Source organism: Eurypyga helias, unplaced genomic scaffold (assembly GCF_000690775.1).
Source record: "Eurypyga helias isolate BGI_N326 unplaced genomic scaffold, ASM69077v1 scaffold18252, whole genome shotgun sequence".
NCBI classification, from domain to species: Eukaryota; Metazoa; Chordata; class Aves; order Eurypygiformes; family Eurypygidae; genus Eurypyga; species Eurypyga helias.
The window spans coordinates 2,134-24,474 of NW_010234380.1; the positions used below are offsets into that span (position 1 = coordinate 2,134).

Sequence of the window (22,341 nt, forward strand, 5' to 3'; positions counted from 1 at the left end):
ACCTGTTCCGCAGGGGAATGCTCTGCTCATGGACCTGGTATGCGGGAAAGAAAGGCGCCGCGCGCCTAATCGCTCTCTGACCAGAGAAGATCAGGAGTAAGGAATGGGTTTTTTTTAGTCTTAGGTAATGGGTGGACTATGTAGTTGGTGTTCAAAGAGACAAATATGCTCCAAGTAAACACATGATCGGATATTTTCATCTGTTAGAAAAAGATCGTACCGCCCCATTGAGGCAGTCGATAATTGGGCATAAATATGAGTATTTTGTGTTCTCTTTGCCTTCTATCTTTTGAGACTTGGACTGTTTCCACCCTTTTCCACAGCAGTCACCTCTGCTGGAGGTTTCTCTCTTCCAGTCTTTTTTTATTTGCGTCCCCCACCCAAGAAAGTAAAGATTCACACAAGCCTGGGAAGTTCAAGCATGTTTTGGGGAAGAAATTGGGAGAGCTGACTGCAAGGTGCGGACCTGATGCTCTAGCAGCAAGTAAGGAGAGAAAGGTGTGCGGTTGGTTCCTGCCAGGGCTGGGGTCTCTCCCGGGCTGTGGCCTGGGGGCGAGGAGGAGCCAGCGAGACCCACCCAAGCGTGGGGTGGCAGGTGGCCAGAGGCCTCGGTACAAGCCGGGATGGCAAAATAGGGTCAGGCTACGGTGGGTATCTCACCTTGATCTCACCTCCCAGCATCTGCTCTGGAGCACTAGCTGTTCTCCTGAGGCTGGTGCGAGTGGTTCCCTTGGTTTTGGGTTCTCATTCCCCCTGGAGCGCTGTTCTGAAACGATCCTATCCTGTTCCTCTGACCTCAGTGCGATGCAGGTCCTGAGCACTGCCCCTTTCTCCGCCCCACTCTCTTGCCTTTCTGGGGCCATGTTTCCTTCTGTTCCAGCGTGTAACTCCTGCCGGCTGCAGACCGAGGTGCTGCCTTTGGTGCCAGCGTGGTGGGCTGTCACCCAGTGCCTCCACCCTGCCTTCCACAGGAGTTTCATTTTTAGGGTTATTTAGTCCCGTCACACTGCTCATGATTCGTCAAGATGGAAATTTTTAGCAGGGATGGCAGAGGGGTGGGGGAGTCCTGACGGGCGGCTTCCCCGTGCCTTTGCCCCGGCGGCAGGAGCCAGCGTGCCTCCTTGACATGCCGTTACGTGGTGCCAGGGTGGGCACTCGCTGTCACTGCCGTTTATGGAAGTAAATATGATCCAGAAATTAAAATCCCAGTGGATTTTACTGCGATACGACTATGGATCACAGTTGACAACGGGTTTAAAATCATTCCCAAGAAGCAATTACTGCAAATAAAATAGTTCCCAAGATTTGGTTATGTGACTTTCTGTAAAATAACATCAATCAAAGCTCTAGCCGGTAAATTATGGGGTTTTTTTTCAGTATACAGTCATAAATTTTGATAACTTGGCTTTTGGGTCCTACTTCACATACCAGTTGTGCTCTTGGAAGCAGTTTTAGGCACTCTCTTTCAAACTGTACCAAGTCGGGATGCATCCCTGCAATGCAGTTTTTCCACATTCTTCATAGGAGCCAGCAAAGCCTGTGGAAATCACAGGATGGATTGGTCCATCCACTGAAGGCAGACCTTGAGATTTTACATCAGTGCAGTGAAATACTGAATCTGTTTTATAAACATGATTAAAACTGAAATTTTACACTTCCAAATTTTAACTTGAGGCTTTCCAGCGACCACAATGCATTTTTTAAACAGTGAAAATACCAGTTTTTTAAAAAGGCACGGCGAGGCATTTATGAAAATATTGCTAGACTTCCTGAATTATAAAGTGCAGACATCTGAAGTATGAAATTACTCCACCTGCCTCACTGCTCTTACTAACCAGTCCAAAATAATAATTAAAAGCATTAGCTCTCGGCAAGAATTTGCATTGCATTAACTTTTCCCACTCCTCCTTAGAATGAACATTAAAGGCAAGGCCTGAAGCTTGTGCTTTCACTGACTAAGTTAGGCTAAATATTTTGTAAAACAGAACCATTTGGTGAGCAGGCTGCATGTGAAGTGTATTTATATCCTCAAATGCTCCCATTTTCCCTTCTTTTGCCTTTTCTCTCTGCCCTCAGCCAGGAAGGAGCAGCAGCTCCATGTCCATCCCCGGAGATAAGCCCTTACCTAGAGAAGGAGCAATGAGCCACCGCTGTCACGGGGCAGCATCCAGTGACGGTGCACAGAGCACCTAAGAGACTTTAAAAATGTTTTGGTTTGTTTCCCCTTTCCCAGCCAGGTTTCATAGAGTTGAGGATAGATGGATTCCCGTGCTGCCTGCAGCAGCTAGACCTCCCGAGCTGTGTGTTGAGAGCCTCGGAAACCGGCCGCCAGGTTCACATGACGTTCTGCTTTTCTGTGGGGCCTGGGAGTGCAGAGTTGGCAGGTTTTGGCTCAGCCCTCGCAGCCAGTTGCAGCTTGGCAAGTCCTCTACGAGCCACTGCCCTCAAGCCTCGGGGCAAAGCCAGGGGAGGGGGATGCTCCCCTCTTGTCCCCAGTCTCCAAAGGAGACAGTTCCCACTTGCGCTGTTCCAGATGACTCAGCTGAATGCAAAAAGCCCTCTCCCTAAAACCCTGGTGGGGAGTAAGATGTGAATTAAGGACGTAAGCACAAATTTCTAGTAGGGTGTTTTCACACTGCCTGTGGCCGGACGGGCCTGTACCTTACACCGTGAGAAGGAGGGCAAACTATGGGCATGAGACCAGACGGCTACCGAGGCCGGAAAGTTGTCAGGGAGAGGTTTCCAACAGGCCTTCCCTTTGCCCTCACTGTGAGTTTCAGCATAGCCAACAGGACTGGAGTAGGGGTCCTGTTTTGGGAAGAACCGAGTTTTGTGCTTCCCTGCAAGCCCAGAAACAGGAGCTGCTCCCACAGAAGAATAATCCCGGTGGGGGCAGGCAGTCCAGCATCTGCTCCCAGTGACCAAGGCAGGGGGAAGGCCTTGTCACACTAACGAGAGGGTGTGAGCTTTGTCCCTCTCATCCATTTTTCTTCCTCATGAAGGGGGTCGTTTGGCTACCAGGCAGCATTGGAGTGTTCTGGAGTGTTTGTTGCCCTGTAGGTGGGTCGCAGGGGTTCTGCATTGCTGGCCTGGGGGCGGTGGGGAACCAGGCCCCCTTGCCACCTCCATCCCGCTGCTGCAGCCTTCAGCCCCCCCACGGGGACTCAGTCTGTTTCTCTTCTAGTTAAGCAGCTGATAATAATTGCCAGTTAGCTGCAGGACTTGGGCTAGGGGCTGGAGTACCATCAAGCTCTGGATATCCAGACTAACTGTGGAGTAGGATAGAACAGAACTTACATCAGTAAAATAAAAAATTAAAGTCTGATCAGATTACTGTGGTTTTGCTTTCCCTCCTGATTTTTGAGTCTTGAAAAGTGAAGTTAAGGTACGGGAAAAGGTCATGAAATCGAGTCTGGCTCATGGATAATGCAGAACTGACTGTACTTAAGGTGAAGTTTAAAAGAGAGGTTCTTGGCAGCTGTATAGGTGAACAGCTATTTTAATATCTAAACATTTTGTTTGGTTCAACCACGTTCAGGGTAGAGGCTTTCCGTGACGCAGCATCTGCTATGGAGCAAGAGAAAGAGATCCTGCTGGAAATGATCCACAACATACAGAACAGCCAGGATATGAGGCACATTAGTGAAGGTGAGAAGCTGCGCTGCCGTACCCTCCCATTCCACCTGACATCCAAACAGCCCATGCCTTGGGGAGCAGCTCCCTGTGCGTGCTTCCTGCCGTAAAGGTACGGGCAGTGGAGCTGGTGGAGGTGGCTGAAGGGCCATCCCATTACCCTGGGATCCCCTTTTTCTTGCCTGCTGCTCAGTTGGAAGGTCTCCTGAGAATGTCACTAGGGTGTATGCGAAAGCCCATGCTCGGTTCACTGGTTTATTTTCAAAATCAGCGTCAGCATAGCTCAGCTGAGGGAGAGAAGTCGATAATGATTAAATATAGTTGAAAAACCAGCATTTTAATGACTCTGACTACTGGACAGGCACGAGTGCTACGAAGCCTGTGGCCTGCAAGAACCTGCTGATTTAAGATCGTTGTCATGGTTATGTGACACACAGCTTTAAGTATGTTCCCTGAATCTGTCTATTTTATGTGAGGTGCTTTAAATTGCTGCTTTGTTGGCTCTTCAAGAGCCTACATGTCAAATATTTTGTGCCCATGTTTTAGGAAAAACCCTTAGTGTTCAGAAAAGAGAAAACCAGTTTCTTCTTGGCCCAATTGCAGCTGGTAGTCAGAAATCAGTCTTCTCTTTTAGGGCCTTTAGGGGTACTGTCTGCGTCTCTCCCTCGCAGCGGCTGGGAAGGTCCTTAACGTGCCTGTTGTGTTAATGAGTCACGTTTCCTGATAGTATTGTATGCTTCGCTTTAATGCGCTGCCGCCGGCCTTGCGTCAGCAGCGGAAAAGGATGGCTTACATTTCTAGCAGAGCTTAATGCCTCATTTCAAGCTCCTGTTTAGGACTTGGCCAAATGCAAAAAACCTCATTTCCCGCCCCCGGAATTCTTGCTGATTGTCACTTAATTAACAAAAACCAACACAGCTTGGGTTTTTTTGCCAAGTTGTAGCACTGTGACTATGTTATTTGCACAGGAGAGTGTTAGCCTGTAACCGAGTGTACTTTCTTGGCTTTGATTTAGGCGAGAGAGAAGAACTTAATTTGACTGCTAATCGTCTGATGGGCCGAACCCTCACTGTGGAGGTTTCCGTCGAAACCATCCGCAACGCCCAGCAAACTGCCCGCCACCAAGATGATCGATGAGATTGTCAATAAACTTCTAGACGATTTGGAAGACGCCAAGATCCGCTTAATGTCGCTTTACGGTGCGTGCACGTCTGACGTGCCGGCGGGACCCATCGATCAGAAATTTCAGTCTGTGGTCATCGGGTGCGCCATCGAGGATCAGAAGAAAATCAAAAGGAGGCTAGAGACTCTGCTCAGAAACCTAGAGAATTCTGAAAAGTCCATCACATTGCTGGAGCATCAGAAATCAGCCGTACGACAGCCTTGCAACAACAAACAGGATTGAACCGTCCTCCTGGCTACTTGTGGCAAATGGCAGGATGAGGAAATCTCCGTAAAAAGCACACAGAAGCTAAGAAGAAAAAAGTTTTCTGCCTGAGCACGCGGGTATATACGCATGCGCGCGCACCAAGGCACCTCCCACTGCGAGGTGTGAGCTTTTAACGGGGTTCGGTAGCACTGGCGTTTTCTTTTGGCAATAAGGAATGCTGTCAGGAGTTCTCCTGTAGAGGCGATGTCGCTCTGTCGCAAACTGTAATTGTGCTTCTGCTGAACTGTCGGAAACCATCAAAACCTAGCCTTCCCTCCATTCTCCTGGTGTTTTTTTAAAGTTGTTTTGTCATATAGGGAGATTTCGGCTTTCCTCTGCTGTATACAGTGCGCGACCTTGACTGTTGGGGACAACAGACAGCTCGTGGCAATAAATCAAACCCGTTAATAAACTGTATATTGTATTTTCATAAACAACACCCTGTCCTCCTCATTACCACCCATAACTTTAATAATGCGGCGCCATGCAGCTCGCAGTAGTTTCACGAGAGACAAGATAACCTCCGGTTTGTAACGGGTAGTGCCGACGTGACTTATTCTGACCTGTTACTGGTTAATTTTTAAAATTCCTGCCTCTGTTTGCCTTCTGCTTTCCTAAACCCTGCCTCATCTAGCCCACGGGAGAGTGCGATACGGCCATCACCACCCTCTCACGCCCCGTCCATCAGAGATCCCACGGATCCAGTTTTAAAACCAGCGACATTGTCCTTAGAGCTGCTCTCAGATGGGCCTACCTGTAAGGCACAGCAGAAGGCACCTGTTTCCTTTTTTTGGAACTGTAGTTCCATAGTGGCTGTCTTAAACACGGATCGCGGCTGAGGGAACTCGAAAGAGCTGGACACAGTTGGCATCACACACTTAACAGATCGACTAAAGGACAGATTAAAGTTGCTCCCTTTTTTTAAACGCTGCTGTCAGAAATGTAATCACAGTTGACCAGGCTCAGCAGGCCAAAGGCAGCTGGGACGAAGGTGGTGTAAGAAAACCCAGTGAACTTCTGGTCCCGTTACTTCCCGAGCAGTGAAATAAGGCTGTGCTCCACTCGGCAGCACAAGCCAGCCTGGGAAACGCGACACTTGTGAGCAGGAAACGTTTTCTCAGGAGATGCTGGGAAGCGCCAGGGTGTCTGCCCTGGTTCTCTGTCTCAGGGACTGGCATAAGGCACATGAAATGACGACCCAGCTTCCTGAACTAAACATCACCCAGCCGCACAGAACCTAAAAACCCCACCTAGAGAGTGTCCCAGATTCAGTTTTCCCAGGATCTTCACTTAATCGTAGTTAAGCACTTCCCTGACCTAAACATAACCATAAAAAAGGGAATTTTCTCACATTATGATATTTTTCTTTGCCTATAACATTGCTAATTACTCCTTACTGGGGTGTTGAGCCAGCACGTTGTTTTTCTGTGGGCGAAACTGCAGGCAGGAGGAAGCAGGAGCGTATTGCTTCCCAGATTCCTGAGGTACCTGGGTGAAGAGGCAGACCCAGATGCTGTGAGTTCTGTTTTACCAAAAAAAAAAAAAAAAAAAACCAAAAAAAACCCCCAGTGACTATTTACTCGCTTCTCTTCAAAAAATGCATCAGGCCTCTTCGCTGTATCAGGAATACTTTAATGCCACTTCCAGAATCTACAGACATTCACTCGGACCGCGTCACTGTATCAGCCCGACCGACTGTGACACAATGAACTGACCAGGAAGAACAGAACAGAACCCCTTATGTTGCGTTTGAACTGTGTGGTGGAGAAATCGGAGGGGAGAGCCCAGGAACAGCATTTCCATTGGCCGGCAGTGCCCATATGGGTTCCCGGGAGGGTATTAGTGTGCTGCCTCGGATCCCAACGCCTTGCACACGCAGACTAGAATCGAGCACGCGCGTTTCTCCAGCAGATGCAGGGTGACAGCATCTGGTTTTGCAGTTGAGTACACAGACAGTCACAAAAGTAGCCACCTGTGTCAGACCAAACAGTGATCGAGTAACCGCCCTGAAGGTGCATGACACAGCGCGTGTCACAAGGGAACAGCAGAACTAACAGGGATTTTACAGGAATGGCATACGCAGAATACTCAGTTTTAAGCATTTTTCCACTTGAGGATCTACTCCAAGTTATGTTACCTTTTTTTCCTAAAAATGTATTACATTTACGTGAACACAACCAGTTATGTACATTTTCTCTTCCAACCACTCGGATTCACGTGACCTTGCAATGAAGTAGTTTATTAGTAACGATGCACCTTTATCCTGGCGGTATTTCTCCTGGTCCAGGTTAATTTTTACTTTCTTGACCAACTTGAGGCGGTCCCGCTGAAGCACACTGACCTTAGCAAGAGAAGAAAGAACAATCGCTCCACAGACTTACCAGCATTACCCTACAGCGAGAAAACCAAGGGTGAGCCCAGGTCAGTACGAGGGCTCACCTGGCTTTGAGATGGCTCCTGTCAAACTTATCTTCAACATGCAACTGCTCAAAAGTTCCTCTGTTATAGCACCTTTCATCTTACAGTCTAAACACTGCTGCAGTTTTTCTTCTTTAATTTCAACTGCCTGCTTGCACGCCATATTTAACAAGTATTTTCTCCTGTCCATACTACTTGTGCATTACAAAGAAGATGCGCACAACTGTTGCATCCTACAAAGAGGTGGTACGGCAGCTGCGATGGAATCGAGCTTGTTAGCCCATACCTGCTCCCTGGTTTATGTACAATTAGAGCTCAGGTGCTGCAACCTCAGCCAAAGGTCTGTGATTACACTCAGAACAGCAGCAGGGCCCTTCCGTACCGCCCCGGGGACCCAGGCAGCACGACTGAATTCCCATGGGCGGCCTTCTGCAGGGCAGATCATTCATTCCGTTACTCACTGGCAGCTACCAACTCGCACAGATGAGTGAGCGGGATCAAAGCGTGCGTGCGCTGCGTAGCACACGCACCCCCGCACGACCTACCAGCGGGACGCCGCGCTCACCTGCCCAATTCACCTTCGTGGAACGGGCATCTGCGGAAAGTGATGCAAAGGAAAAACTACGTGTCAGATAGGCTGCAGCCCAATAGTGGAGAGAAAGAAAGGAAAAGGACCAATTTTACTGAAAGCATCAACAAAATTCAACAGGAATTCAGACTGACAATACGGTAATCGAGGCATTTTTTGACTCTAAAAAGTAAGCATTGCCGTAAGAAAATAAGAAAGCTCCAACACTGTCTGCAATGGAATGTTTAATTCTTTTGTTAACCACACACACAAGCACAAAAATCTCAGCGTGATCAGTCTTACAACTTCACGATTTGTTATATCCCGTTGGAAATACACCCCTAGCGTTACGGCTTTGCATCGCTCCCTGGGAGAGCAGCCATTCACTGAACGGAGACAGCGCGGGAGCGCAGGTGCTTCAGTGTCATCCTCTTTAGTAAATGCTTGTTTCGCTAAGGCATGAGCAACTACTGATGCTGTCTACTCGTGGTAGCATCTTCAGTCAGAGGCAAAGGATTGTGGCAAGATTCAGACAACACATCCAATGAGCCAATCAAGATAGGAACAGATACAACAGGAGTGCAATTAGCTTAGTCTCAGAGAATGGAACTTTGTGTCTTTGTAGGAACTGTTGCTCCTAATCCAGCATGCCCATCTGCCACGGGTGCAAGAGAGCTACATCCTCTTCCACCACGCAGTCAGGCAGACGCAGAGAGAAGGGCATTTTTATTATCAGCTCTGCACCTGCAGGTTTTGCTCTCGACAACGTATGATGCGTTCATGAGAACCCTCTGAGTGGGGAACCGGGCAATGTTTACCATGAAAATAGTTCACAGGGGACGAAGCACGTGCTAAATGTTTAGGCTTGTCTCTTCCCCCAAAAGGCAAAAGTTACTCCCGCTGGAGAGTGATGGGAATACGCAAGGATTCCTGCAATATGCAAGTCATCTGGTTTACATCAGCACACTAACCCCAGCAAAGTAAAAAAAAAATCAGCTTTCAAGCAGTGCACATGCAGAGTGCTCCAGAAAAATGCTAGTTTGGGCACTCTGCATCCCAGCTGTACTAGAGAACGAGCACTGCAGAATCAGAACAAAGGAAAAGCCACTTCAGATTTAAGATGGGAATGAAATTAAAATTCAGTGTTACCCAGTGCTGAAAATAATTATTCCTACGTTAAAGCATATACTAATTTCAACATATCCTAAATTTAACAAGTCTGTCAAGTCTCCACCTATACATTTCTACTGAGTTTTCAGACCTTCAACAGTGGTTTATAATGACAGACCTCAAATACAAATGGCTTAGGTAACAGTACAGTGTCTACAGTACAGCACGTAGTAGTACACATAGTCAGTACATGTACGAAAGACCTATTTTTCAGTACTCTCTACAAAGTCCGACAAGGCAAAAAAGATGTTTCAGACACTCTGTGGTTTTCTTTTTTATGAAAAATGAATAAAAAATGTGAAACTGGCGGACACACACCAAAACGCAGAAGTTTCTATATTAAAACTAGTTGTCAAAGTTCTTCCTGCACACCCTCCATCCCGCATCCTGAACCTGTGAGGTGGCCCCGCGATGTACAGTCGTAAATCCGATCACCACGTGTCTGTCTTCTTAAACTGCTAAGACAGACAGGACTCGACTCCATTCACACATACGTACCGCGATTAAATGCACTTGTTAAAAAATAAAGGCCTTTATCCAAGAGAAAATACAGGAAACGTTACGGTGAAGAACACACAGTTTGGCTGCAATAGCAAAGGGGATCGAGCGCCTTGAAGGCCGCCTTCTTGCCAGCAATGGGAGATGCTCTAACAGCTTGCCAAAGGAACAACGGTATTCGCTGGAAAGTCTCATACAGTACACACAGAACAGAGAGTTGAGAGAGCTTTAGTGTTTGTGCATAACTTGCCACCCACTTCTCTCCCTGCAGACAGTGGGGAAAAAAAGAGTATGTTTCAGTTTTCATACTCGTTGACTTAAAGACAAAGTCAGTCAGGCTTCCTACGTCAATTCACACAGTGAAAAGTCCTTCCTCCAAAAATATACAGGGTCACTCGACTCATCTACATTCTCACACACCATTTAAAAAAACTATTAAAACTCTACATCTCTTTTTCAAGCAGCATATTTTGCATTTGTCACTGGCAGGTTTGTTGTAGAAACCCTAGAAAGTTAAAATGATATTGTACCATACAAAAACATGTAAACAAGATGGATACTTTTTTTAAAAGGCATGCACGCTCTTGAAGAGGATTAAAAAGTGTTTAATTTTTGGTAAATAAAAGATATCTTGCTCAGCATTTTTAAAAGCACCTTAGTGATTTAGAAGCCTAAGCCCCAATAACTCTGATTTAGATTTGGGCTCCTGAACGTCTAAATCAGTTCTGTAAAATTACTTCAGCACTTCAAAAAATTTTTGCCATGTCTCTGATCTTGCAGAATTCCATTTGAGACAACATTCAGGAATGTCTCATTAATGTCATTCAGCCATCAGCTGCAACTTTTTGGATCCTCCACAATTCAGTTTATGGTATCTATGAACATTTTTCCAAAGAAGACACCACTTTGCAAGTTCATTTTCATCGACGACACGGGCTACTACAGTCAAATCTGAACAGGAATATGATTCTGTGTTCATTCTGAACAGGTATTAGTGTCAAAGACCCTGTCATTTGTTCATCCTGTTAAGACTGAGACAAACAAACTTACAAAAACGTCTCTAGCATAGCATTAGGTAAAAAGGAGGAGCATTTTTGGCACCATACATTTTTAAAATTTAAGCTTTTAGGCCCAAAGTAGAGCAAGTTAAAACGCGGTGGCCGGGAAAGCCTCATCTGAAATGCAGTATTTTTCAAGGGAATTCTTTTTTGGAAGATGCTGGTTTATGATCATTAGCTGAACTCCAAGTAATGGATACACTGGAATTTAGCCTGAATATTCATACCAAATGCTGACATACACACCTTCGCACTCATGGATCTAATACAAGTATATGGCACTGACAGGACTGCCAGAATCCATGGTAATACAGTCAGGCATAAAATGCAGGATCTGCTTTTTGTTCTTCATTTATCTTCTTAGTGGCCCGACTAACCAATTCTGATGCTGAATTTGAAGTTCTGATGTTTAATTTGAAGGTTGCTGCTTTACCTTGGGCTGTAGTGTTAGGGGCTGTGCCTATACTTGGGTTATCCTTACGTTAAATGTGCTCTGCAATTCAGCAATACCCAGTTCATAGCTCTGTAAATAATTCCTTGAAAAAGGAGGAGCTTGCAAATTTTTTTTACAAAGTGCACATGGAGCCACGGTTCTGTTTTGCCAGCAGGTGTCTCGCTCTACACACCAAACCCCACTGCATCAGCAACTTATATAAATCCACCCTCCGTCAAGGATCCCGTAGGCCCAAGATTCGCTAAAGCACTGGTGAAAATACCTCTACAGCTGGCTTTACTCTGTGTTCAATTGCACAACTTCATCCAATTCACTGGCTTGTGGGTTGTTCTCCCCTCCAAAAGTGCTCTAAGGTATGCTGCAGTTGCTGAAGGGACTTCTGCTTTTCTTGGTCCTCTGTTTGTTTGGTCTAAGGTTGATGACATCTCCACCATTAAGAGTGCTAGAATTTTGGCTGGAGTGACTTCCACCAGCTGTATTAAAAACACCTACAGAAATTAAAGACAGGGAAAGTATTTTAATTTCTTTACTTCCTGCAGCATAATACATTAACCACAGAATGGTTTGGGTTGGAAGGGACCTTAAAGACCATCCAGTTCCAACCCCCCTGCCATGGGCAGGGACACCTTCCACTAGACCAGGTTGCTCAAAGCCTCATCCAGCCTGGCCTTGAACACTTCCAGGGATGGGGCATCCACAGCTTCTCTGGGCAACCTGTTCCAGTGCTCCACCACCCTCTCCGTGAAGAACTTCTTCCTGATATCCAATCTAAATCTCCCCACTTTCAATTTAAACCCATTACCCCTTGTCCTGTCACTACAGGCCCTTGTAAAAAGTCCCCCCCAGCTTCCTTGTAGCCCCTTCAGGTACTGGAAGGCGGCAATAAGGTCTCCCCGGAGCCTTCTCTTCTCCAGGCTGAACAAGCCCAACTCTCTCAGCCTGTCCCCATAGCAGAGGTGCTCCAGCCCTCTGATCATCTTCGTGGCCTCCTCTGGACTCGCTCCAACCGGTCTGTATCCTTCTGATGTTGAGGGCTCCACAGCTGGACGCAGCACTCCAGGTGGGGTCTCACCAGAGCAGAGTACAGGGGCAGAATCCCCTCCCTCGACCTGCTGGCCACACTTCTCCTGATACAGCCCAGGACGGGAACACTTACCACATAACACTAAGGCATGGCAATGCCTCTCAAATGCATACTCTAGTTTTTAAAGGCTTTATATATTTCTGGGTCAATTTTGCAGCTCAATTTTAAGTACAGTCAATTGGAATTACTAGCCAGGCAGTATTTAAAGCTGGTATACAACTGTCCGTAATTGAAGGGGAGCGTGTGCACTCATCTGTGTATGTTAATGCTACTAATTGTATGGTAACAAAATTATGGTTTGTTGAGCAATACAATAAAAGACAGACATGACTTTTTTAAGTTAGAAACTTTGCTGAGATAAAGGTAAAGAAAAAGTCTGGATAAAAAGGGAGTGCTTTAAGGAAAATAAACGAACTGACTCAGAAATGCTTTAAAGAAGGCCTACAGTGTTCCCTTACAAAAGGCAGTTTACAAAGACCTTCTTATTACATGCCAGATTCCTTCACTGTGAGTCTCTTGGAAATCTGCACCACGATGAGTAACACTAATACTAATTACATTAAAAAAACCCAACAAGCATCCTTTCTCAGGTCCTTACACAATGTTTCTTTAAACAAATCTGACACAAGGGCACTTGCCAACCATTAGCTAGAAACTTCAGTGCATCAGTTTGACAATCTTCTCGCTTTAGAGAGTCACAGAGGTATTTTACCAAAGGAAAGGAGACAATATCCTAAGACAGGAAGGTAGTAATTAGACCCTGATTCACCTTACAGTAACTCCAAAAGCAAACAGATGAAACCATAATATTTGATGGCACAAAATACTGCCTTCAGGTTTTTTTTTTTTATTACAGTATACATACCAATCTTGTTACTGCTTGTATGTAGTACTTCTGGATCTTCAGCTGTTTGTTGCTTGAGCCTTTGAAGATATTTATCAGCCAAATATTTAAAAACTGGAATGTTCAAAAGAAAAAAAGGTACATCAGAGTATGCTTAAAAATAATCTTCACGGCAGTAAGAACAGCTTGGTATCAACATTCTGTGCAGTGACACAGGTGCATTCCACACCACAGGTTCAGCATGACCCAGTAAGCCATCCTCCCTCAGCAGGCCTCCGTGCCTGGGCAGAACCAGGGCCAGCCCAGTGTCCACCCACGACCCAGAGTTTGCAGTACTAGGGGCTTGCACAGCACACAAACATCTCAATACTGCTGGAGCAAAGCTGGTGCAGACCTACCACCAAATGTTCCAATTCATGCAACTTGGAACTTTTTAGAATTATGAAGGAATTAATTTCTTCTTTTTTTTTTTTGCAAGAAGCCTTAGAATAATGGCAGTCATGTGACATCAGGCTAAAAATACAGCTTGGCAGCAACAGTTTTCTAATTGACTAACACTCCCCTCATTCCCCTCTGGGGTATAAAAAGTCTACCTAGGATTCGGAAAAGAATCTACAACTACAGGAGAATCTTCAGAACCTGTGTATATTTACATTTGTACTTAATAACTCACTAAAGATGATACAGAAACATTTTACATTTTCTGTTGTAGATTTTTTTTCCTCAAGGTGAATGATGTTAACAGAGAAGAAAAAGTTTACTATGAAGTTTGCCCAGTGAAACAAATAAGTTATCAGAGACTGTGATTCATAAATATTCAAACCTACCCCACAGAAGACTGTGACTGAATTTTGTAACAGTACTCTTATGAAATTAAATACATACATAAAAAGTGATACTTGGGAACTAGTAAAATGTCACCATTAGCAAAAGGCTGCCAAGAAAGGCCTGACAGGACAAGGGGTAATGGGTTTAAATTGAAAGCAGGGAGGTTTAGATTAGATATCAGAAAAAAGCTTTTCATGGAGCAGGTGGTGAGGCACTGGAACAGGTTGCCCAGAGAAGCTGTGGATGCCCCATCCCTGGAAGTGTTCAAGGCCAGGCTGGATGAGGCTTTGAGCAACCTGGTCTAGTGGAAGGTGTCCCTGCCCATGGCAGGGGGGTTGGAACTGGATGGCCTTTAAGGTCCCTTCCAACCCAAACCGTTCTGTGATTCTGTGAAGGCGAATCTTTTACTGTTCTTTATTTAAACAGAACTATGGAATAATTGTTTATATCACTTATAAACAATTACAACAGAATCTCTTAAACAATTTGCATATTGCAATAGCTGAACTTATACATATAATTTTTTTAGGAGTTCAAGGCTTACTGGCAGTCATTAGGACTAAGCAGCCTTAACACACTGGCAGTTCTAAATATTAGACTCATAGAACGGTTTAGGTCGGAAGGGGCCTTAAAGATCATCTGGTTCCAACTTGAAGCCACGCACGGGCTTAACACACTGATACCCTTTCTAACTGTGCTTAAAAGCGTGCTGCTAAGAAGCGTGCAAAGGACTGCCAACAGCATGCAACAACATGGGAAGCGACAGATCAGCTCCCCAGGAGAGATGTACAGTGCTGCAGCAGAGGCAGGACAGACACCTGCTCCGTCTCATACCTTCAGTTACGTTGAGGTCTTCCTTCACCGATGCTCGGTAGAACCTTAATTTTAGCTTTTTTGCCAGTGCTTCTGCCTCTTCACTGCATAACAGGAAAAGATTGTGTGAATAGTGATTTGTGTTATTTGTCAGCATTTATTCTTACGTACAAAATGCTTCAGGGTAAGTTAAACATGGCAAGGTGGGGTAAGAAAATCAGTCAAAAAATACCTAATCCTTAATTTTTTTACATTAACTCTGCTATAACAAGAAGGTATTTTACATGTAGTTTCTTTATGACCAAAAGTAATTGTGTCTCAGTATTTGTTGACTTCATTAACTAAAATTTCCTAAGGGTCTGAAGACAGGTTTCAGTGAAACCAAAAGGAAGGAAAATTGCACACCAAGGGAAATCAGGTCATCAGACAGATGAAGTTACTGAGGCAGACGGAGTATTCAGAGAACAAAACCTAAGCGACATACCATGAATAAAAGAGGTGTTCAAATGCAATTTTGCTTTTCCTTTGTAATATCCTCAGTATTCTTTGCAGAGGGAGTAGAAGCTGGTTTATGCCACCAATGATAGCAAACAGAACACAGAAAGCCAGTGCAGGGAACAAGAAGAAGAAAGATTTTAAATCTCTCAGGCAGATGGTAGAAATAAAGTAGTAGAGAATGAGCGACTGCATCATGCAATATTTTCTATGTGATATGCTGTGGTAAATAAAAATTAGCATTTGTTCAGCTGCTTTTATGGCAAGAATGAAAACTGGTCATACATACAAAGGCAGGATGAACTGACAGTAAAATCTGTAAAGAAAAATACAGTGAAGAAGGATCAGCACCTTGCAGTTGGAGAGTATTAACAGACACGGATTTCTATAGAGTTAGAACGTTTTGATAAAAATAAGCAATAAAACCAAATTAAAGCGAAGCAAAGAATACTAAGATTCTTTTTCAAACAACCTGTTTCATACTACTTCATTGTTGGAGCAAGCATTCACTACCCAAACTCAACAGTGTAACTTCACTGCTGCGCAGCACCGTGTAACAGCAACCCTAAGTTTTAACAGGAGAGAAGTTTTACGGTTTTAGAATTTGTGATTTAAAAAAAAAAAAAAAAAAAAAAGAATCCCAGAATGGTCAAGGTTGGAAGGGACCTCTGGAGATCATCTAGTGCAACTCCTCCTGCCAAGGCAGGTTCATCTAGAGCGGTTGTATCACGGCACAACCAAACTCTTCATGCTATCCCTCTGTATTTTTGGCTGACGCTTCAGAAGAAGACATGAAACCAACAGAAAGCTCCTAGCTTGGCAAGCACATCTGCCCAAGCAATCACACTCACCCAGCTATACCCAGGCACGTGGTCATGCCTGGCCCAGGTTTAACAACCTGGATACCCTAAGTTTTCACCAGAAACTCCCACAGATTTTTATTTTAAAATGCGTGTATACAGGGATAGGAGGTCATATATTGTTCTTTACAAACAGTAAGACAAAACTCCTACTTCTGTATGCAAGAGTCATCAAGAAGATCAATCTTGTTCTGCACAAGAACTGTGGGAATGTCTCCAACTTCGGTCACGACTTTTTCCTTCCAGGTAGGGATTGCTTTGAAGGACTCTCTGTCAGTTGTAGAAAAAACAAGAACACAAGCCTGGGCTCCTAGAAAGATAAAAACCAATTAAAAATACCAATCAATACAAAACAACCAACAAGCATTAAAAAAAAAGACTCATAACATATAATGTATTTCAAATATGAAGGATTTTTGAAGTTTGACTCGTAACAGTGAACTTTTACCACCAGCCTGTGTCAACCCAGTGGTCATAAATTACTCACAAGAAAACATACTGCCACATTATTTTCATCATTACACCCACTCTTCACCATGGCTACGGGTCTGTTACCTTCCAAGCTATTTCCAGCATGGTGCATGTATGCAGGGAAAAGGAATAGGAGGGGATGTGGGAAGGGTGGAAAAAGGGCAAGAGAGGTTTGTTCATTGCTCACTGTTTTCCAGACAGCTCAGTGGAGGCCAGAATGCAAATATTTTTCCGTGTGCAGTATCTGAGAAGCACACTTCACGTTGTTCTTTGTGCTACAGTAATTTGGATTTTGAAAAGCAAAAACCTTAAACGTTTTCAGAGAAAGTTGTTATTATTTCAAGTGAATTGTTTAGCAGCTTTTTAGAGAAAACAAGTGTATTTCTATTTCACACTCCTCCTATCACAGCACTATGATAAATTATACAAAACACTTTGCACCATTTTTGTTTTGGCTTTATAACAGCCTTATCAAACAATAGTTAAAACTCAGGGATAATGAGAATGTACTTCCACAGCGGAAACATTACTGAGTGGTCTTGTGACTGTCTTCTTACCCTCAACATAACCCAGGTAATGGAATGTTCAAGGCCAGGCTGGATGAGGCTTTGAGCAACCTGGTCTAGTGGAAGGTGTCCCTGCCCATGGCAGGGGGGTTGGAACTAGATGGTCTTTAAGGTCCCTTCCAACCCAAACCATTCCGTGATCTATGAGAACAGGTAACGTGTAAATATATTCCTTGCCGTGAGAGGACTCACACAGGGCTTTATACCTGGCATGGATACATAGAATCACAGAAAGGTTTGGATGTGGCTCAAAGCCACATCCAGCCTGGCCTTGAAGACATCCAGGGATGGGGCATTCATTTCACTCTCCTGTTCTTTACCTCGGCTTTTTCAGGCTATGACAAAATCCACAGGTTCACTATAAAACTGATGGTGGCTCTGTCAACCATAAGCTGAGATAAAACACAAGATCAAACGATACCATCGCCCAGAAGCTCATTTACTGCTGATGGTCCAACTGCTGCAGATGCTGCTGTCTTTCGCAGGCTTGGCAGGGTGTAAGGTCTCACAGACAGTACCCAATAGCCGGCTGCCTTGTTCCAAATCAGACCAGGACAGTCTCCCAGCCTGCCCTTTATCATAGTTACTATGGCCAAAAGCAGCTGACAAGTGCAAGCTAGAGTGATGCTATGAAGGCTGGAGGAACAGGAAGTCTGTGGTGCAAAAAAGCATGGAGCCTCAAGAATGTGACTAATCAGCAACTGAGTAACAGACTAATGAGCAAGATGTCTGTTTTCCATCAAAAAAACCTAACAAGGGTCTACTCAAGACAGACGTGGTAGCGGATGGATGAGGATGCAAACACCAAGAAGTGATCAAACGCTGCCTTGAAACACCTGTAACACGGAGAGAGCGCACAGTGAGTGCTGCTAGTGACAGCCACTTGTGTATGTGCTTAGCATACAAACGAAGTACCTGGCCAGTCGGAAAATGTGTGACTTCCATCAGCTAAAAACTAGTAAGAAGATGCACGATAGAATATAAAAAGAGAAATGATGAAATACATACAGAGCTTCCTTCAACTCTCTGCATTTAGGCTAACGGAGATCATGGGCATTCAGATACACTGGCTGCACACATTCACCTGTACCTGACAAACCACGTGACAGGCCCACTGTCAGCTCCGATTGTGTTTCTCTGCAAGGTTGAATGAATTTGATCCGTGGACAAGGGCTCAGAAACAGGCTCTAAAGCATTCATTGTGTAACCACGGATGAGCAGCTGATCCCTGAAGAACTGACAATACACAACGCTCCAGGAGCACGTAAGCCCTAGATTAATGACAGCGGGACAGTGACCTGTGGGAGAGGCAGACTTTGAAGTAAGAGCCAGCATCTCTTTTACCTACCTTAGAGGCATCCTCCTCTTACCAGCAATAACTGGCAATGAAATCCTTGCATTTCCAAAGCACGCTTGACCTTCTGCTTCTAAAATACTGTGCCTGCAGACCTGATGCTAAACTGACATTGCATTCGAGGCTCTTGTATTTTCCTTATCCTTCGTGAGTCAGTCTAGTGCAGAACAGTCAGTGTATCCAACAGCTTGAACTGTTAATATATCCATCATGCTGGCTACTATGTGCACCCAGAGGACCTGTTCCGTTTCACAGCAGCCTCTTCAGTACAAAGACCTTGAAGGTAAGAGATCTAACTACACTATGCTGGGCACAAGTCATGAGCAAGACTTCAAAATACTCAAGGTACAGGGTAAGAGAGGCCAGAAAGTGTACTTTAAAATTCTGAACACTCTATATAGAACCACAGAATGAATCACAGAATCATATCTTAGCATATCAGTCTCAGTAATCAGGAGAAAAAGACTTTGGCTTGGAATAACTGAGGAGAGCAAAGCACACAAGACAACTGAAGGCCAGGAGAGTAAAAAGGAAGCTCCAAGAGAATCAAGTACTACCTTCTAAAATTCATAGGCTCATCAGCTGTAAAATAACAGAATGATCTATTTCCACATGAGGATAAAAAGAAAACGGAAAAGAAGCATGTTTCTCTGAAGAAATCGTAATCATCAATCATGAGTGACAACCAGAAACATTACCAAAAAACACCCAAATCAATCATAAAAAGGTCAGAGGACTACACCACCGTGAAACAGCACGGCGTAACTATTGTTTTATCTCTAACAGAGGCAAATTTTCTAAGATTTTATGCCACAGTGATGTATTTTCCCCAGCCATCAGGTAATTAGTTCAACAAGAACTGAATGGTGAAATCTTTGCCAGGTCATTCATAGCTCTCACATTAAAAAACAAAAAGGAAAAAGATTTTCACAGCCACTGTTAAATTATATGCAAAGAAAGCCCAAGAATGCAATCTGTAACAGGCTGAATCGATAACCTACCTTTGTACGACGGGATTATACAGTTCCTATTCTGTGAAGTGAATACGCCTTCCTTATTACTCCGCTGTCTTAAGGTGTTCATGGCAGCCTGTACTAGCAAGAGAGCTGCTGTGCCTCGTAAACCACCTTTCTAGGATGCCTGGTGGATTTTTTCCCCCCCCAGACTCATTTCTGAGCACCTCAGCCACAGTTTTTGGAACACTTAGAAATATAAGTCTTACAGAAGTAGTAAAACACTTTTAGAGGGAAAAATATACTTTTGCATGTGATTGTCTCAATGGCTGCATTCTGTGCAGTTTCTCTGCAGGTATTTGTCTCTTTCTGTTTCATTTTTTAAAGGGCACTACTGAGCATCCTGCATAAAGTGACACTCAGTTAAGGCAAAGATCTTACATGGAGGGGAAAAACATTGAAGAATGGAAAAAAGGTTAACTGAAAATGCTTTGCACACACGTGAAATAACTAAAATTCTTAATACAGAGATAGGAAAATACATTAGAGATGTATAGACCAAAAAAACCACCCAACTGCCAAATAACAAACGTGGCATTTTCACCTCGATAGTAGGCCTTAGTTATTGCATCAAATTCTTCTTGCCCCGCGGTGTCCCATAACATCAGCCTGACATCTTCATCATTAACTCTGAAATAAATGACACGGGTTTGTAATCAATACAATGAACAAGAGCAACTCAAAACACCCGACGTGGAATTCTCTCTGTGTCTACAATACAGGAGTAATTCAGTGCAAATTTAACTTCACTTAACTGTAACGTAACTTAATATCGGTAACAGTTCACCTCTGCAACACGCTGTGGCAGTAGTCCCTCAATTACATCACATGCTCTTTCCTTACAATCCATTTTCTTCTTCCTCTATATTTCCCTCCATAAGAGAAAATAATGTAGACTTCAAAACAAAAAACTCAGGTGCCTGAATAATGGTCCTTTGGTCTTTTTAATCAGCTTACCAAACTTACAGAATTTTCTTACTTCTTATTACAATAGTATTTTGCATTTTATCAATCATAATTGCATAGTATCTGCTTATATTACATAAAGAGACTAAAGCCATAGCACATTTTTCACCCCACAATAAATTTAATCTATATTGGCTAATAAATTTGTGTAATCATTTTATCATAAGCATTTCCACTTCTTCCACGATAAATTAAATTTAAAAAAAAATAAAATCAACAGGTGGTAGAATACAGAGGAAACTTGTCAAAAAGCTTAGTACGACAGAGGTTCCAAATTTTATTTTGCTTTTTATTTATAATTTTAAATCTTGTATGGAAAACAGAGCGACACCATTTTAGCCCACTGTGCCACAGAGAAAACACCTCCCTTTGAAGACAGCCGGCCTTGTTTCAAGGCAGATTTTAGGATTACAACAGAACAAAGAACTAGAGGGAAAGGTAAGAATCAGTAATATGGCATCTGTTTAACACATACTGGATTTGTCTTTCCAGGAAATCTACACCAATAGTTTTCTTGTAGTCTCTTGTAAAAATCCCCTTGCAATATCGCTGAATCATACTGGACTTTCCAACAGCTCCGTTTCCTACTACCACCACCTTGATGGCCACTTCCATATCTTCTTCCAACATCTCTGCAGCTCAAGTGACGCTCTAGCTTATTCAGGCAACTATCGACTCTGTAAATAGAGTAAATAGCTACGTTCACAAAAATGCTGGAACTAGAACACAAGAGGAAACATTAGGAGGCACAAAGATTGTACAGTTTATTTTCAGCTCTGCCACAGCCTACTTAAGCGACCTTGACCAAGCTATTTAGAATCACAGAATGGTTTAGGTTGGAAGGGCCCTTAAAGACCATCTAGTTCCAACCCCCCTGCCATGGGCAGGGACACCTTCCACTAGACCAGGTTGCTCAAAGCCTCATCCAGCCTGGCCTTGAACCCTTCCAGGGATGGGGCATCCACAGCTTCTCTGGGCAACCTGTGCCAGTGCCTCACCACCCTCTCTGGGAAGAACTTCTTCCTGATATCCAATCTAAACCTCCCCACTTTCAATTTAAACCCATTACCCCTTGTCCTGTCACTACAGGCCCTTGTAAAAAGTCCCCCCCAGCTTCCTTGTAGCCCCTTCAGGTACTGGAAGGTGCAATAAGGTCTCCCCGGAGCCTTCTCTTCTCCAGGCTGAACAAGCCCAACTCTCTCAGCCTGTCCCCATAGCAGAGGTGCTCCAGCCCTCTGAGCATCTTCGTGGCCTCCTCTGGACTCAGAGGCACATTTAAAACATTTTTAAATGCTTAAACGATTCATTTACCACTACTCGAGTCATTTACAGTTATAAAGTCTGTATCATATTGGGCACGGCCATACTCTCTGATCATACAGCCGCTGCAGGGCAGTCACCTAATCTCTCTGATTGAGTTGTGCCCACCTCCGCTAATTAGACACAACGCCAAGTTGCTGAAGAACACGGGCAAAGTTCACAGCACAAGCTGTTACAAAAGCTGTTACAGCGGCCACCGAGATTTTCATAAAAAATAAAATTATAGTGTGCAAAAATGGAAAATAATCTGTTCGATTTACTGTAAAAACGTTTAATTCAAGTTCTGGTGTTGTGGTTTTTTTGGTTTTTAGGAATAAGCGGAGGCTCGCGCAGCAGCAAGGCTCCCCCCGCGTTCCGCTGTGCCAGGATACCAACGCTTGGCATGGGCAGCGCGGCAGTTTCCTCCCCGAGGCACGTAACCTCCTTCGACCGGAGCAGAGAACACACCCCGTTTCGGAGCCGGTGCCCACCGCCGCACACCCGGGGCCCGCGCCGGGCT

At 44.3% G+C, this 22,341-nt stretch overlaps 2 protein-coding genes across 2 annotated transcripts; one reads left to right on the forward strand and one right to left on the reverse strand.

The window, feature by feature from the left end:
- Positions 1 to 3,538: 3,538 nt before the first annotated feature.
- On the forward strand, positions 3,539 to 5,303 carry BAG2 (BCL2-associated athanogene 2). Its single transcript, XM_010146411.1, is given in 3 exon segments — positions 3,539 to 3,648; positions 4,649 to 4,742; positions 4,744 to 5,303. Coding segments are annotated over 3 exon segments (468 nt in total). The 5' UTR covers positions 3,539 to 3,569; the 3' UTR covers positions 5,039 to 5,303.
- Positions 5,304 to 11,338: 6,035 nt separating this feature from the next.
- Positions 11,339 to 21,199, reverse strand: RAB23 (RAB23, member RAS oncogene family). The gene is made up of 6 exons (XM_010146412.1): positions 20,998 to 21,199; positions 20,101 to 20,186; positions 16,306 to 16,462; positions 14,819 to 14,901; positions 13,178 to 13,270; positions 11,339 to 11,716 (listed from the first exon to the last, which is right to left on the reverse strand). The coding sequence occupies exons 1-6, from the start codon at positions 21,150 to 21,152 to the stop codon at positions 11,577 to 11,579; spliced, it is 714 nt and encodes a 237-aa protein (XP_010144714.1). The 5' UTR covers positions 21,153 to 21,199; the 3' UTR covers positions 11,339 to 11,576.
- Between the last annotated feature and the right edge of the window lie 1,142 nt (positions 21,200 to 22,341).